General features: G+C 40.9%; 1 protein-coding gene across 1 annotated transcript; it reads right to left on the reverse strand.

Annotated features, from left to right (window-relative positions):
• Nucleotides 1-2,256: 2,256 nt before the first annotated feature.
• smg6 (SMG6 nonsense mediated mRNA decay factor) lies at nucleotides 2,257-15,114 on the reverse strand. Its single transcript, XM_050039564.1, has 19 exons — nucleotides 14,997-15,114; nucleotides 11,445-13,872; nucleotides 11,155-11,347; nucleotides 10,571-10,681; nucleotides 10,180-10,286; nucleotides 9,689-9,767; nucleotides 9,317-9,427; nucleotides 8,989-9,204; nucleotides 8,663-8,724; nucleotides 8,385-8,530; nucleotides 7,896-8,009; nucleotides 7,125-7,302; nucleotides 6,656-6,875; nucleotides 6,305-6,484; nucleotides 5,924-6,091; nucleotides 5,358-5,502; nucleotides 4,908-5,170; nucleotides 4,690-4,771; nucleotides 2,257-4,584 (listed from the first exon to the last, which is right to left on the reverse strand). The coding sequence occupies exons 1-19, from the start codon at nucleotides 15,085-15,087 to the stop codon at nucleotides 4,454-4,456; spliced, it is 5,025 nt and encodes a 1,674-aa protein (XP_049895521.1). The 5' UTR covers nucleotides 15,088-15,114; the 3' UTR covers nucleotides 2,257-4,453.
• Nucleotides 15,115-16,494: the final 1,380 nt, after the last annotated feature.

Genomic DNA, 16,494 nt, shown 5'->3' on the forward strand with positions numbered 1-16,494 from the left:
TTTTTTTATCATGCTACATCAGGGAAGCCTATATTTGTGTAGCTGAGCCTTTGTTTATTCTATATTCACAGAAACACATTTCATCAAGATGTTCCAGTTCTAGCACGAAAAACAACTCCTGACGTCAGTGGAAACGTGACACAACATCTCGGAGGATTACACATGTAGCTGTAATCTGCAACGAGAGAAAATATAGGATATATGCAATGTGCATGGCAGCAGAGAGGTTAAAGATGGGCATTCCACAACAGGCTGCAGGCTGAGAAACCAATCGGCTTGCAGGATGGGGCTCAGAGGGCTTTGATTGGTTGCTCGGTAGCCCTGTTGTCATGATGATGGGAATCGGGTCCTGCCTGTGTGGTCTGTATCCAGGCACAGAAGTACACTGAAGCAAATGATATGGATGGATAGGCTGCAGAACTTTCTGTCCCTCACACACACACACACACACACACACAGTCATTTGTGTGTGTATGTAATGTAAATACAAAATTCCCAGAGTATGACCATTGATGTTTTTTCAAACTAGCACTGGACATATTTGTGATGATTGTGCTTGTGTACAAATGTTACATGCTGAAGAAGCATCTGTCCCACATAGGCTCTCTTAAGATGCACATTTACAAATAGATGCCTGCAATAGAAGACTAAGTCGTATCATTTAACTGAATAGCAAGAAGCCTCCAAGCACTGATCTTATGCTGTTGGTACTGAGAGTGCACTGAGTTCAAAATGTTGCCTTATGAATGGATATCAGGACAGAACCAGAGCAGTTCAGTCTCTGAGGCATGTCTAGATAATGATCATGTTCATTAAATTTTAATTTCTAACAGATGTCCTTGTGACCGGTTTCCTCGTGTTGGTCTGTTTCATCACTTCATCAAGACATTCCCTGTATTGTAGTGCAACATACAAAGCTCAGTACTGTCTCCCTGGCTCCATCACTCCTGCCTGTGTTATCTTCCTCAGCTACCACATGAGGGCACACGTGTAAAGGTTTTGGTCTGTCAGTGATTTACATACAACTTCCTGTAGATAATGTGGTTATGTGTAGTATTCATTTTAGCTTTGAATAAATTTGAATATCAGGGTTTATTATTAGATTCTATTACGTTTTGTGGTGTCAGAATTTGCACATACTCAATTTCTGTTTGTGTTCAGTAACTCTGTCCAATTATTTTTGTGTTACAATCTTTTTTTTCATTTAGTAATCTAAATGTATGAAAAAAACACAAGACCTTCATATAGCCAGATTATAAACAGTAGTGAAAATAGCCAGTATTGATGATCAGGTTCTCTATGTTTCTACTTTAAGGTTTAAGATAAAGTTAACATGAATGTTAAAAATAACAGCAGCATACATTTTGATGGCTGATTTCCATTTACAGTTCCAGTGTGTAGGATTTATGGGGATGAATTGGCAGAATGTTTTCGTTAATTTATAATCACCTGCAACTGAGTATTGTTGTGTTTTCATTACTTTAGCATGAGCTTTTATATCTTAATACAGAGCGGGTCCTCTTCCACGGAGTCCACCATGTTGTTTCTACGGTAGCCCAAAACAGACAAACCAGCAAACTTAATAGAGCATTGCTCAGTGGCGCGTGAAGCTAAAAAAAAAAGTTGGACTTCCAAGGTAAAAAATTACTCAGATCTTCCACATGCTTGGGCCAACAGAGCAAGTGCACTGGCTAATTTATGGTTTAGCCCTCCACTTGAATGGGGATTAAGATTTTCAGAATGTTCTCATACTGAATCTGATTGGATCAAATCCCAATAGTGACAGAAGTCATTGTATGGCGGTGGTGACACAAAAAAAATGTATCCACCAATTTACAGACATCTCTATCCAATGTTACTCTATGGGGAAAAATATTTTTGGGCCCAATGGCACCATATAATGGTCACGGACATTGTAGTTACACAGTTTGGCCACTATGTCAAACTGGCTTCAAAATCTGGCACTCTTCCTGGGGGCCTGGGACAAACTCAACACTGGCTCTAAATATGACCATCCAAGTTTTCGCATCTGCCACCATAGTTCCCCTACATGCTTGGCAAGTTTGGTGCTGCTTCAGTTTTCGGGTCCTGGTATTGCTTGGGGGAACATATGAGTGTAACGAGGAATCGTTAGTGTTACTATCACCTATGCATTTCAAAACGTTCGCTGTGTGAAAGATCTATCTATCTATCTATCTATCTATCTATCTATCTATCTTCTCTAGCTGAACATTGTTTAGGTAAAAAACAAAACTTGCCTTTAAAACATTTTTAATGATGCATGACGAAAATGTGATGTGTTAAACTGACTATGTATTTACTACATTTGCTCCAACACTGAAACACTGCAGCGAGCCACTTAACACAGTAGATTGCATTGAACACTTCAGTACCACCAGAACAGAGGGGCTGAAGAAACTAAAACATGTCTACAGGTTCTCACAAATACTGAAACATCCACTGCTGATGGAAGTTGTACGAGCCGAGCTGAAAAGGTACAGGACAAATACAAAGCAGTGTAGCCACGTTTACATACAGTATTCTTCTAAATCCATATGAGTGAATGATGAATGGTGTATGGTGCATCATAAGAGAACACAGGTGTAGATTACAACTATTTTGAGCAGCCAGACACCGGCTCAAATGCACACAGAAACATACACTATAACTCAGAATCTCCTAACACCGTCTCCCAAAGCAATGTAGAGCAAGCAAAAGCACAAATACAACATTTGTGTTAAATGTCTGTTCCCTCCACCATGAAGGTTTTGCTTTCAGTTCGGGTTGTCAGCAGGATTACAGAGAAAGTACTGCTGTAATTCTCATGAAATCGGGTGGAAGGGTGTGGTATGGGCCAAGGAACTCATTAAATTTTGGAGTGGATACAAATCACAGGGCAGTGAATAAATTATTTTTCACTTTTGTTTGCATTGCAGCATAGGGCATTTGGCCTTGGTGGATCCATGTGCCCAGCTGACAATGTCTCAGTGAGGTGCTGCTTGAACTTGCATCTTATTTCAACTAAAGAAAATTGGGTGTCCTTAAAAAAAAGTGAGGGAACATTGCACTCTGAAGAGGAAAATTGGTACTGGTGATTAAAAACGTTTTATGAAAAAGGTTAAGTGCTGGCATGAACTGAAAGGCACCAAAGACTGAATGTCAAAATGAAAAGACAAGGAACTAGTCAACAATGGTACTTGATAATAATGCATCTGCAAGTCAATGTCAAAGACCAAACCATCTCCTAAAACTGTGCCTGTCGAGGCAGACCTGGGTCAAACAGTATTTGTGCATTTTTTGTTTCAGATTTTAAATAATCAAGGGGTGGGACGTCACTCAGGGGGCTAAATCCCATCAAGATAGTCAATGAAGCATAATTTTCTGTAACTGAAAACTCACTACAGCCAACTGAGTGATCTTGATAGATCAATGCTCATGCCTTTGTTAGACATTACAAATACATTTGCACACAGATCTGTTAAAAACAAACAAACAACTGTATTCATAAAATTATGGTTCTGTTTTGGGTAAACTTTGCAGATGCTTCCTTTCAAAGTCTACAAAATGGAAAAAATGACCTCCATGAACGAAACAAAGCTTTTTACACATGAGCTAAAAACCAAATACTAACCAATGCTTTTTGTTGTTGATTACTTCAAAACATTTTCTCCTAACACCCAAACTTAATATTAGCATCAAGCTGGACCCAAGTAACCAAACAGGCATCGAGCACTTCCTGTGTTTACAGGAAATACCACACCTGCATGCGATTCCTTGGAGGTGTTGAGGTTGCACGAGGGCTCAATTAACCCTCACTTCAATCTGTCACTTTTTACTGTCCTGACGAAGACCCTTCAGCTATGCCTCTCTCCACCTACCTTCCTCTCAGCTCTGCTGTAGAGGCCACAGCAGTCTTTATGACTGGGCCCTAAGAGAAGTGTGAAAGTGCCGGTTATGGCCTTCATTACTGCTGTCTTTAATCAATTAAACGACCATAAACACAGTCCCTCTCTCTGCCTTATTCTACCATCAGCCTCAAATTTGAATACTGCTTGCAGAGTATACACTCTCCAACTAGGCGCAGAGACTCAAGGCTGGACCAGACAACTCACAAATCCAATTACGCCATATTTTTTTTTTTTACCTCTTTCCTCTCCTCCAGTCCAGCCTTTCTGAGACTTGTCAAGTCTCCCTGTCTCTTTCCCGGGAAGCTCACTGATCTTAACACATACATACACACACACACTTCATCACAAGGGGGAAAAAGCTCATTGAAACCACCCTGCTCTCACTACATTTGTGTTTCATAAGAAGTGGTTCTATGCTTTCTTCATCATTTCCTCTCCCCTGTTATCTCCTCCTCTTCTTTCTCTGCTTAAGTGTGTCTTCTCTCCTGGCTGAGTGGCAAGCAGGCTTCAGCAGTTGGGTTCCTTTGATTGCACCTTAGCCTGGTTCAGCCAACTTTGGCCCAGCTGAGGAAAGCAGGGATGTCTCGGACCGGGACGTTGCGGGTCAAAGCTTTCACTCTCAGGTTACGGTCGTCTGTGAGGAGTACCACCTCCCTCTGGAGCCTCACTGTCCCGTCTGTGTGTGGGGCAACAAGCCAAAGAGTAGTAAGGTATAAACTCAGAAGACTTTATTTTGCATGTGTGTGAGGAAATCAGAAAACTGACAGTCAATGTTACGTACTTCTCTGGTCAGGCATGAAGTCTTTTGCCTTGTCTTTGCAGTAGTGCAGGCAGCAGGAAAGAATCACATCATCATTGGTACCCTGAGGAAGAATTAAAAAACTAAGTCACTGAAAAACAGGATAAACATTTGTTTTAACAGCCTTATATCATTGCAGATCTAAAACCAAATTATCAAAAGGTATTAAAAGCAAACAATCATTTATTTTGGGCTCTCACCTGCTGTCCAGAGGTGTCTTCACTGCGGAAGGCAATAGACTCGAGCTGATTTCCCCTGCTCGTCAGGGCTCTGAGACACGGCTCCCTGGCTTCAAATCCTTTCTCTAGGAAAGCCACTGCCAACCGGGCCTTCTCCTGCACGGCCCGCACATGGGCCGCACTAACATTATAGTTGCCTCGACCACCAGTGCTGCGTCCTCCTGACCCCACTCCTCCACCAAAGTTGTCCTGGCCTTTAGCCAAGCCATCTAACTCTGTGATCACTGAGAGAGAGAAACACAAATGCCACCGAGACTATACGTAAACAAAGATGTTCTGTTTCTACACTGAACACAAGACACATGGGGCAGTCTTATCATTTTAAACATCACAACACCACAATTTAAACCATCTCTCTTGCTAGAGAGCACAGTCATCCTTTAAATTCTTGTCTCTGTCTTTGAGTCTTACCAATGAGTGGCACAACTATTATGTATGTTCCACACTGAAGCAGTCTCTTTAACCCTCCCAAGTGGTCAATGAATCCATTGGTATCTGGGACCAAAAAGAGAGGCCTCACTTCCAGCTCCAACTGCCCGCCCGTCTGCAGCACCGCCTGGAACACACACGTAAAATTTGATGTGAAATTAAACTCTGCCACCACATGGTATAACTGTATAGACCTGCCCTTTTCAACTAACTGAAACTGAACAGGCCGTTCTGATTCTAAGGCTGCGGATAACCTTTGTTTTTTTTGTTTTTTTTTCGGCTTTCTGGCTTTATTCGATAGGACAGTGTTTGAGCATGAAAGGGGAGGAGAGGGGATGACACGTAGCAAAGGGCCACAGGCCAGAACTGAAACCCACGGACACTGCAGCAAGGACATTGCCTCTGTACATGGGTCTCCCATCCCCAATTTTTCCTCATTGATTTTAATCCTTTTTTGATCATTCGCTTAACCGAAAAATGTCAAACATACAGACAATTTATTTCCGGGTTTGAATATCTATTGTTGCATATGTATATCACTGTTTTACCTGTATTTTATCCCTGCGCTTCTGTTGCATTGCCAGTTTGTTGGCAAGGACGTGGCGTCGTGCCTTCAGCTCTCTGATGTCATTCTCACTGTCTCCCGCCTCCTCGGCATCCTCCTCCCCCTCTGATGCGGAGAGAGACGACTCTGCCTCGACTATGACATCATCAGCCTGCGAAACAGACAAAGACACGAATAAGACACGTTTTCAGCAATGTGGCTTCCAATTCTTTCAACAGACTCTGTCGAACTACAATAAAGATTTAATTTACATAATTTTGTGTAGGTCAAATATTAAAAGGAAGGAGTGCAGTAAGAGATTAAAAACAGAGGGAGTCAAGTGAAAAGGAAATATTAAAGGAGAAAGTGGGACAAAGACACTCACCTCTTTCTCTGTTAGAGAGTCCTCCCTGCTCCTTGTGTCCACTGACTGGTTAGGTGGAGGTGAAGCTGCCACAGAGACGTATTTGCCTCCCTTGAAGGCCAACAGAGGCTCTTCCTGACCACACAATGCCTCCAGAAAGTACTTCAGCACAGTCACTCTCTTACAATCTGCTGCTATTGCCTAAGGAAAGAGAATGGGGGTATATGTGTATGAGAACAAGAAGATGACAACTAGGGGTGCATGTAAAATCTGGCATGTTGAAGGTGACAGAAGATTAATCAGTAGTATATTCAGCAATTTCACAAGAGTATGTAATGTATATAATTAAATACACTTTTATGTTCCACTCACCATGTCAGTGTGTCTGTCTGTGTAACAAGGTTCCTGTGGTGCAGCGAGCAGTGGTACAAAGCCAGCAAGTAGCCAGTCCTCCCTCAACTGCAGCACAGTCAACTCCTCATCTCCCTCGACTTCTTCTGTGTCGGCTTTGTACAGCGGCATTTCCTCGTGGTCCACACGCGCCAGCACATTACACAGGTCAGCCAGGCACTGCCAAACATCAGGGCTACAACTTGACAGGGAAGAAAAGCCACACACGACGGTGAGGGTTGAGTATTTTAAAGAACTACTGTCTCAAGAGAGATGGTGTGTGTGTAAGTGCCAGTAGAGGCCATGAGATGAACCAATAGTATTAACTAGTAGTGAAAATTACCAATATTGTTGTCATTTTATTTTTAATTTATCTAAAACATGATGGCTTGTCAATTTTATGTTCACAACTTGTTTCCACTGCCTGCTAATGCAGGTATAAAGCACTCACTCTAAACTGCACGGTGGTGGGTTCCACTGGTCTGGTTGTCCCAACATCCAATCAGACCAGACTTTTATACTTGGCAGTAGTTCTCTAAGGTCCAATGGGAAGGCAGAGACCCTCACCATACCCTCGAGCTCCTCCGCTTTACCCTCCTCCTCCTCTCCATCAGCCATGGGGACTGGTTCTAAAGAGAGAAAGAGATTTTTTTTTCAGATGCAATACTGCAAACATTAAAACAATCAAACAAAACCAGCTGAAACTGACATTTTGTGGAAAACAGCAGCATTAGTCCGACATAAAACTTAAAAATGCTATCTCAGATGACAAATAAAGATCGGTTATGTTTATCCCAAGATGTAATGTACAACTAAGTTTGGAAAACTCATCCCATTTTGCAGGTAAAAACATTTTTGAAATTACTTCTAACATGATTTCACTGTTACAAGGTAAAACGAAATGTCTTTGGTTCATACAGAAATTTCCAAAGTCACTTGTCACTGTTGTTCGGCCACATAGCCGAACAACAGATGATCAAGGCAGACAAAGCTGACTGCATGTTCAAATACACTGTTACCAACTAGCTCTATGAATAATTTCCACTGATGTGCTGTGGGATCATATTGTAATTCTTGTCATGTAACTGTTGGTCTGACATAGATAAAAAACGTTATACTAATAATGACCTTAATTTCAAAGTCCCTGAATTAGATATGTGTAGAGCTACCACTTCAATAAATGCTGCTGATCATATTCTAGTGGATCTCACTGTGTGTGTACCTGCAGGAGTGTCCCTGAGCAGCTCCGTGCAGCGCTGCACCAGCAGTGCGAACATGCCGAGACCCAGGGCGATGCTCTGCTCTTGTAAAACTGACCGCACTTCTCCATCTTCACCTGACAGAGACAAAAATTTGGAACATTACTTCCTCAACACTCTTATATCAATATCACCAATGACTCGTGTGCAGCCACAGCAGGCATGTTGATTTTCTAATTGTTATTCAAGTTGAAAAAAGAACTGCATGGGAGATTTAAGTGTGTCAAAGAGTCATTATTAACTCTACAATGGTCGCTGATGCTCTTTAATGGAGTCACATTTTACACAACATATGAAATGAAATTGCCGTTAATCACCTCCATAAAAATAGAATAAGTTGTTCACCAGCAACACATTTGTATTAATTTTGCAGATTAACACAATGTATTAAAGCTTTGACGCAATATTTGTTGTTTGATGATAATAATGTTTGTGTGTTTGTGAAGCATCACCTCTGCTGTGGGCATTGTGTATGGTGAACATGTTAATAGTGATGATCTGCAGCATGTGTGTGCTGCCCAGTAGCGAGGGGCCATGCTGGAGTAGTGTCTTGAACTCCTGCAGAACACGGCTCGCCACTCCAGGGAAGGATTCCATGCTGTATGGGCGAGACAGACACGCTCATATATAATACAGAAAAACAGACCCAAAAGGCAAACACAAAAATAAATAGTTTCTTTAAACTCATTCAGTCTACGAATTCAAGAGGAATACATGAGACATTACTCACCCAACTTTAGTGAAGAGCTTTCCATGTGCATGCAGGAAACTCAGAATGAATCTCTTGTTTAGCTGGAGAAAAAAAGAGAAGGCCCAAAGCAAAAAAGTATTACTCATATTTGGCAGCAGCAGTTTTTTTATAGCTATAAGCCCTACAGGACAGCACATGACAAGAAAACACATCTTCAGTGTTTTGGGGAAAAAACATACAAAAAAATACCTGTTGAAAATATGAACATAGAGGCCGGTTTCTTTTATTGCATACAAGTAAAAGCATATGACACGAGACTCAATGTGTCCGCGAGTTTGAGGGAGAGTGAAAAAAAGAGATCTTACATCACTAGCACTGAGACTGCCCAGCTCTCCATCCTGCTCAGAGTCTCTGCTGGATTCGCTACCTCCTCTCTGAGTGGATGGTGTTGCTGCTTGTCCACTAGGGCGAATCCAAATCTCCACACGTGCTCCGTCTTCCCCTCTTCCTCTTCCTCTTACTGCGGGGCCCCTGGAGCCTCCTTCATGTTCCTGCCTCCGCCTTCGCTCAAGCTGCTCTGCCTACAACAATCAAACTTGGTGAAGAAGAAGCACTTGTGCTGCCTGAACTTTCTGGTCCAAGAATAAAGGTGAATTATTTGGCACAAGTGAATGACCAAAGTGTGTGTCTGACCTTGCGTTTAGCTTCCTCAAACAGACTCATCAGGCTTTCCTTTGCAGTCAGGATAGGGTTAGAAGCTGCCAAGCTGCGCATGTAATAATACACAGCGTCCAACTTCCGCTTCTGTAAGTGAGAGAGGAGAAAAGAGAGTGAGAGGAGGAAGGTATCCTACAAAAGGACACACAGTGGGTGGGTGCGAACAGAGCGTTTCTCAAAATATAGTTGTATTTTACAATTATCCCAGGGACATGCCAGGAGATATACAGTCATTCCCAAAAAAGTAAATTACTTTGTTCCAGTTATCTAATTATGCCTGCAGAGAACATTTCCAGCCAAATATCCAACTCTCAACTTCCATCCCTGCTTAAACTACACATCACTTACTGTATAGACTGCCAGCAGGGCCAGCTGGTTATATGGTCGTCCATTTTTTGGGGCAATCTGCTGGGCTTTCAGGTACCAACTACGAAAAAGTGTAAATGTGTAGCCGTGAGATATCATCAGAGAAACTTTGCTTCTTCTGTAAATCATAAGGTTTTCATCTAATAGGTCATATACAGCTAGAAAGGAACTTCATGTATTACAGTACAAAGTTTCTCGTCTACAGCACGTAGCATTTTAGAAAAAAGAAAAAAAAACAACATAATCAGGACTAAACTGTAATCGGTTGTCTGGGAGTAATCTAACAGGTATAACAACTTCCCCACAGCAAGAAAGCCAGACCAGACCACTTTTTCTTGGGACACAGTAATGACCAGATTTTGACTATGTAGCCTCCCGAGTTAAAAATGTTTAATGCCATTACACATCCCAGGCTCTTTTAATATGTGTAAGAAATTCCACAATTCCAAGAGAATGCTTAAATGACAGCCTACCTGCGAGCCTTGCCATAGTTGGCGGAGTCACTGGCTTGTTCCCGGTAACGTGCTATATCTCCCAGACAAATCATGCAGCGCTGAGCACTGATAAGTGCATACTTCACCTGAAATACAAAGGAATGCAAGAGAAACTTTTGACAATTCATAACATACAGTGTTCAGTTAGGCCGTAATTATCGACAAAATTAACAACTAGCAAGCAAATAATTGCTGGCAACTGATTGTTGCCTGGCTTAAACAAATTTAACATGTTAGAAGCTGTGTGACTTCCACTCTGTTGCTTTGAAATCAAAGCTTCAAGCTGCATTTTTATCACCCAATTAATGCAATTTGATACATTTTTAAACATGTTAAGTGCAAACACAGACTAAAAGGAGCATTGCTGTACCGTTTTGCGCAATGGCCGAGCCCTGATAGCTATGCCATCCATGTAATCCTCCAACTTGAACTGGTACACTGCCTGCAGCTTCTGAAGCATCGCATCAAAGAATACTGCCCCCTGCACAACACAGACGGTGATGACGACAAATGAAGTTACAGTGAAAAACATTGTTATTTTCCACGATTAGTCATATGAAATGTATGCATGTACATATACAAAATTGTAAGGCTGACCTTAAATTCAAAATCCTAAAAGAGTGACAAGAGTAGTGAATTTATTGTGGCCTGTTACCACCTCAAGAAATTAAAGCTTTAAATTGTTTTTGCTACAAATACACTGAGCATTATCAAATAACAGTACTAATTTTGGGCCTTACTTATCCCAGTGCTTACCCAAATACTAAGCAAGATCAAGACTGCATATCCAATTAAGAACCTAAGAGGCTGCTAGCATTTGTCTTGACCTATCAAGCAAGATTATAAATCCTGCTCACAGACGTTTAATGCTCGACACACACCTCCAATCTGCCTCCCTTGCTGTAACCTCCTTTTTTTGTGAAACCCTGTCTGAATTTCCCACACATTCCTTACCTCATCAAGTAGCGTGAGCAGCATGTTTCTTATATGAGGGGTGTTGTCACAGGTGGGGTCTTTGAGTAGCTGCCTGAAACGCTCTATGACCTGGTAAAAGACATTCTTCCACAAAGCCTGATCCACATTCTGTGAGTCTGAGAAGTCGATGTCTGTCAGGATGACCTGCTCATATAGCCCCAAAAGGTCGGCTCTAGAAAACAGGAGGGTGTAACAGGACAGTGTTTTTTCAATATGTCACTTTGGCACACAGAGAAAAATACCACTAACTACCCCCTCCAGTTCCTCACCTGAGCTGGGCCATGCGATCCAGTCCATCAGCACTCACTCTGTCCCTGGACAGCAGGTTACTGAGCTGGAGCTCCTGTGCATCCGCAGCCCTCAGCAGCCTCCCCAGCTCCCCTCTGGCTTGTTGCTCCACCTCTTCAAATGTCAAACTACCCCCTGCACCAGGCTGGGAATAACCTGCTCCCCTGTAACTCCCACAGAACTGGCTCACACCAGGGCCCGGGTACATACCATTAGGGGAAGCCATCTGGTACGGCCCCATGTGATAAGGATATGGATAGCGCTGGCTGGTGGCGGTGCCAGGGCTATGTGGGTTGCCGGTAGACATGGGGTAGCCGTAAGGGTTGTCAGAGTTTTGGAATTTGTAGTAGGCCATGGCAGCAGCCTGCTGGGATCGAAAGTGCTCACCCTGGGGGACTGGAGGACTGCCTGCTACCTCATCGTCTGTGTCCAGAAAGTGAAGTTGTCCATAACCGGTCCCCGTCTGAAGATATACAGGCTGCTGGAGAGATGAATGCTGTGATGACTGGGTGCTAGTAAGAGCAGGTTTCTGGTCAGGGTTATTTGGATCCCAGAGTCGTCTCACTCCTCCTCCTCTGCCTCCTCTACTCCTGCTAGCTCCTCCTCCCCTAATTCCACCAAAAAGAAGCCTTTGTCCAACCTCAGGTGAATGAGAGATGTCTGTGCGGGCTGGAAGCACCAGGATACCCCCACCTCTGCCACGAGGAACCAAACCCGGTTTGCGATGTTGTTGCACCCCACTTTGTGGCGTGGTACTTGACTGTTTTTCAATAGAAACCCTCAGGATTCCTCTACTGCCACCTTTGTTTCCCTTTGGTCTGTTCCTTTCTTCCCTCCGCTTATCTGCACTTGGTTCTTCCTCCCCACGTCTTCTCCTCCTTCTATCTTCTGCTATGTCACTCATCTCACTCCCTTCCAGTGATTCTGTAGATGATTCCCCATTGGTTGTCCAGCTTTGTAAATGACTCCTTCTTCCTTCTCCACTATTTGCCATCCCCTCTTTGTTATTGTGCCGAGGCTCCAAGCGTGGCCACTTTGTACTCTCAACAACCATCCCTAGTCCAGGACCATCAAGGCTGGTCACACTGCTGGCTGAGCTACTGCTGTACGTTCGATTCCGTGAGCGTCGAATATCTGATTTGGAATAGCGTTTTGAGGTTGGTGTTGTGATGTTTGCATTGGATTTGTTTCTATCGCCTCTTTCTACAGCCCTGTCTGAATTTCTTTCTGTCTTAGCAGCATCTTTCTCAGGGTCTCTGGACCGGTTGTTGTTGTTGTTGTCTCCTCTTCTGCTTTCTCTACGATTCTCTCTTCCTTTGCTTTGATGTGTCTCTCCTATCTTTCCTGGTTTGTTATCCCTGTCTGCTTCTGCTGCTTTCCTGTCTCTTTCCTTCTCAGCTTTCCCCCGGTCTATCTTTCCTCCACCAGCTTCATCTTCTCCTCTTCTGGAATCCTGATTCCTCTCTTTTTCCTTCTCCCCTCCCCGTCTCCTGCGATTTCCCTTTTCCCTCTTCTTCTCTACCTTTTCCTCCTCCTCTTTTGTTCCTCCCCCTTGGACTCTCCTTTCCTTGTCAGTTGTTTCCCCTCTCCTGCAACTTAACTCTTCACTGGTTTGGCTTTCACATCCCAATTTGCCCTTTCCTTTCATGCTGAGTTTTTCTATTTTGTTAGTAATTTTCTCAACCGAAGCATCAGAGGGTAACGGAGGTTTGTTCAAATCTCTGCTTCCTTGCTTTCTGTTTGTTTCACTGGATTTAGATAATTTTGCGTTTTCCTGTGTACCTTTCCCTTCTTCATCTTTCCCTCCCTGCTTATGTATAGAAGTTTTTTTGTTCCCCTCCCTTTCACCTGTACTCAGCTGGGAATCTGGCTCAGTTTTCTGATTGTTCTTCATAGGGGGAGGCTTATCCTGCTCTCTTCCAATTCCACAATCCTTTCCCTGGATGCTCCTCCGACTCCCAGGTTGATAAAATTCTCGGTCTGGTTTGCGGGCTTTCCGTGTTGGCTTAGCAGCTTCAGCAGGCTCCTGATGTTCTCTGTCATTTTCAGCAAAGCCTTTCTCTTGGTTTACTTCTGTTTTAGACTGTGCGTGGCCGCCCTTTCGATAGTTCTGAGCGTTACTACCGTCACCTCTCATCCTGTCATCTTCCCTTTTGTCTGTGCCTGCCCCACCGTCTGTGCACCCATGGTTCTCTAAAACTTTTTCAGAGACACCCTTTTTCTCGCTCTGTGATGGTCGATCATTGTCATGTGAATCAGTGACCAGGGGATCACTTTGACCAGTTTCTCCCTCCTCACTGTCACGGTGACGCCGTCCATGTCCGGATGCCGGCTGGTAGCGCTGCAGTTCAGGACGCTTTCCATCACGCTTCCTATGCTGCTTGTGTATGTGATGCTCCTGTTGCTCATCTAAAAGAACAAACAAACATGGAAAGAAGAAATTAAAATGGTGAGAGACAAAATTATACATAAACTAAGTAGATGGAGTAAAAGTACTAAAGAATAAGACTGATGCAATTAGTTATTAACAATGCCACAGACCATCTCTTTCTGACTTCCCTACCCAGTCTGTGGCGCTCAGCCCCAAGCCCAATCCTTTCCACTAGAGACAGAAAAAGTGTGTCACAAATACATAGTTTAATAGACTTAATAGACAGGGCATTGTTGTTTTCATGTCTCTTCAACTGGGGCAAAAAGTGCATTTTTTGATAAATATTGTCAGCTGTGATGTGTTTGATGTTCTAGTAAGTATTGATAAAAGCAATACAGTGTGTGTTAGATTGTATAGTTTTAGGACAACAATGATGGGCTATACAAAGAGACAAACTACACCTGGCTCTTTTTATGGCATTTGTTGACAATAAGAAAAATAAACAATATTAATTATAACCAAGCCACTAGAAGTAGAATATGAGTAAAGGCAGGAAACAAACGTATTCATATTTACACAGTGGTGTCACTCATTAAACACTGCATCATTTACACGAAAAAAGTCATGTATTCACAGCGTTTAACAAACAGAAACTCTGTTACAGTGAATGTCAGAAAGCATTCCCTGACTGGTAAAAGTATATATGGGAAAGGTGTAGCTCCAAATTCAGCGGAAAACGAAACCGTTAAAGTTAGTTCACGTCAGCTAATTCTGTAACGTTACCTATAACAATTAAGTTACAAGAATGTTATCTGCTGTAACACAATTCATCGTCAACGGTACAATCCTTCTACCAATGTACTTAAAATATGGGGTATAAATATGAAGAACAGTGCGAAGAATATTAAAAACAGGGTTGAGTCGTGACAACAGCTGCACATAAATTATCTGTTGTCGCTATGGTCGAAGGGGGCGTTTAAAACAGACCGCGCGGGACCAAAGAATGGCCAGCCAGATAGCTAGCTAGCTAACAACATTAGCTGGTTACAAAGTTAGCAACTCCGTAGGCTACTTTCAGCTAACTTGGGACACTTCTTCGCTTGGATTTAACGACTTTTTTACGATTGTATCCCTTCCAAGTTTCTTCTGCACTTTCTCTCACCTTTCTGACAGTCAGAAATGTTGACTGAATTCGACGCTTCAGCTCGGAGTTCCGCAGCTGAGATTCGTACTCTGTCCAGTTCGTTCGCCATCTTTGCTTTCACTAAAACAAACACAACAAGTATGGTGGCCCTGCTAGATCAAAAATATTATGCTGATGGCGTCACAGCAAAGGCAGTTGGGTAATGTAGTAAGTTCCCCTTAAAATGTAACCTGTGCGCACTGTTTATTAGTCCGTTTCACATCCTTCACATAGATAAAAGTAGCAATATCAGACACGTTAAAATATTCCATTATACGTTAAAGTCCTGCAATCAAGATTTTACTATTATACATATAATATAATACATAGATATGAAGCAAATAAACAAATAAGGTAAGAGCTTACCTCAGCTCTTGTTACTGCTGTATAATATGTATAATATATTAATGTTCAATATAATTTAAACATTTTTGAGTAATTAAATATATTTTTGTAGTAATTCTATATATATGAATATACATAAAATATATACTATACTTAATATAATATAATATAATATAAATTCAATTTATATTCAATATTCAATTTTTTAAAAAACATTTTTTAGCAATTAAATATATTTTTGTAGTAATCTTACATACATATACATATATTATATACTATACTTAATATAATATAATAATATAATATAATATATTATATTTTTCCTTAAGATATTGACTGTTATTTTATTTGTATTATTAATGTTAAGCTCTTGTTACTATAATATAATGTGTATAATATATTAATGTCCAATATTTCTTTTACATTTTCTAGTGAGTATATATATATATATATGTATTTTGTAGTGTTATAATATAATATAATATGATATAATATAATATAATATAATATAATATAATATAATATTTTTGATTGTGGCTATTTGATTTTGTATTATTAATGTTAAGTTCTTGTTACTATAATATAATATGTATAATATATTAATGTTCAATATTTTTTTAAAACATTTTTTGTAATTAAATATATTTTTGTAGTAATCTTATATACATATATTATATACTATACTTAATATAATATAATATAATATAATATAATATATTTTTCCTTAAGATATTGACTGTGTGTTATTTTATTATAATTTGCATTATTAATGTTAAGCTCTTGTTACTATAATATAATGTGTATAATATATTAATGTTCAATATTTCTTTTACATTTTCTAGTGAGTATATATATATAAATATATTTTGTAGTGTTATATATAATATAATATAATATAATATAATACATAGATATGAAGTAAATAAACAAATAAGGTAAGGTCTTACCTTAGCTCTTGTTACTGCAGTATAATATGTATAATATATTAATGTTCAATATTTTTTATACATATACATATATATATATATATATATATATATATATATACACACATACATACATACATACATACACTCACTCACACACACACACACACACACACACACACACACACACACACACACATGCATAT

The sequence above is a fragment of the Epinephelus moara genome, chromosome 3, assembly GCF_006386435.1.
Source record: "Epinephelus moara isolate mb chromosome 3, YSFRI_EMoa_1.0, whole genome shotgun sequence".
Lineage (NCBI taxonomy): Eukaryota > Metazoa > Chordata > Actinopteri > Perciformes > Serranidae > Epinephelus > Epinephelus moara.

What these genes read in the sequence shown, in the direction of transcription:
- smg6 (XM_050039564.1), bottom strand. Translation starts at nt 15,087, where the DNA reads ATGGCGAACGAACTGGACAGAGTACGAATCTCAGCTGCGGAACTCCGA. An exon ending in ACACAATGCCCACAGCAGAG is followed by an intron (nt 8,010 to 8,384) that starts GTGATGCTTCAC and finishes TGTCTCTGTCAG; the next exon opens with GTGAAGATGGAGAAGTGCGG. An exon ending in ACTCTCTAACAGAGAAAGAG is followed by an intron (nt 6,092 to 6,304) that starts GTGAGTGTCTTT and finishes TCTGTTTCGCAG; the next exon opens with GCTGATGATGTCATAGTCGA.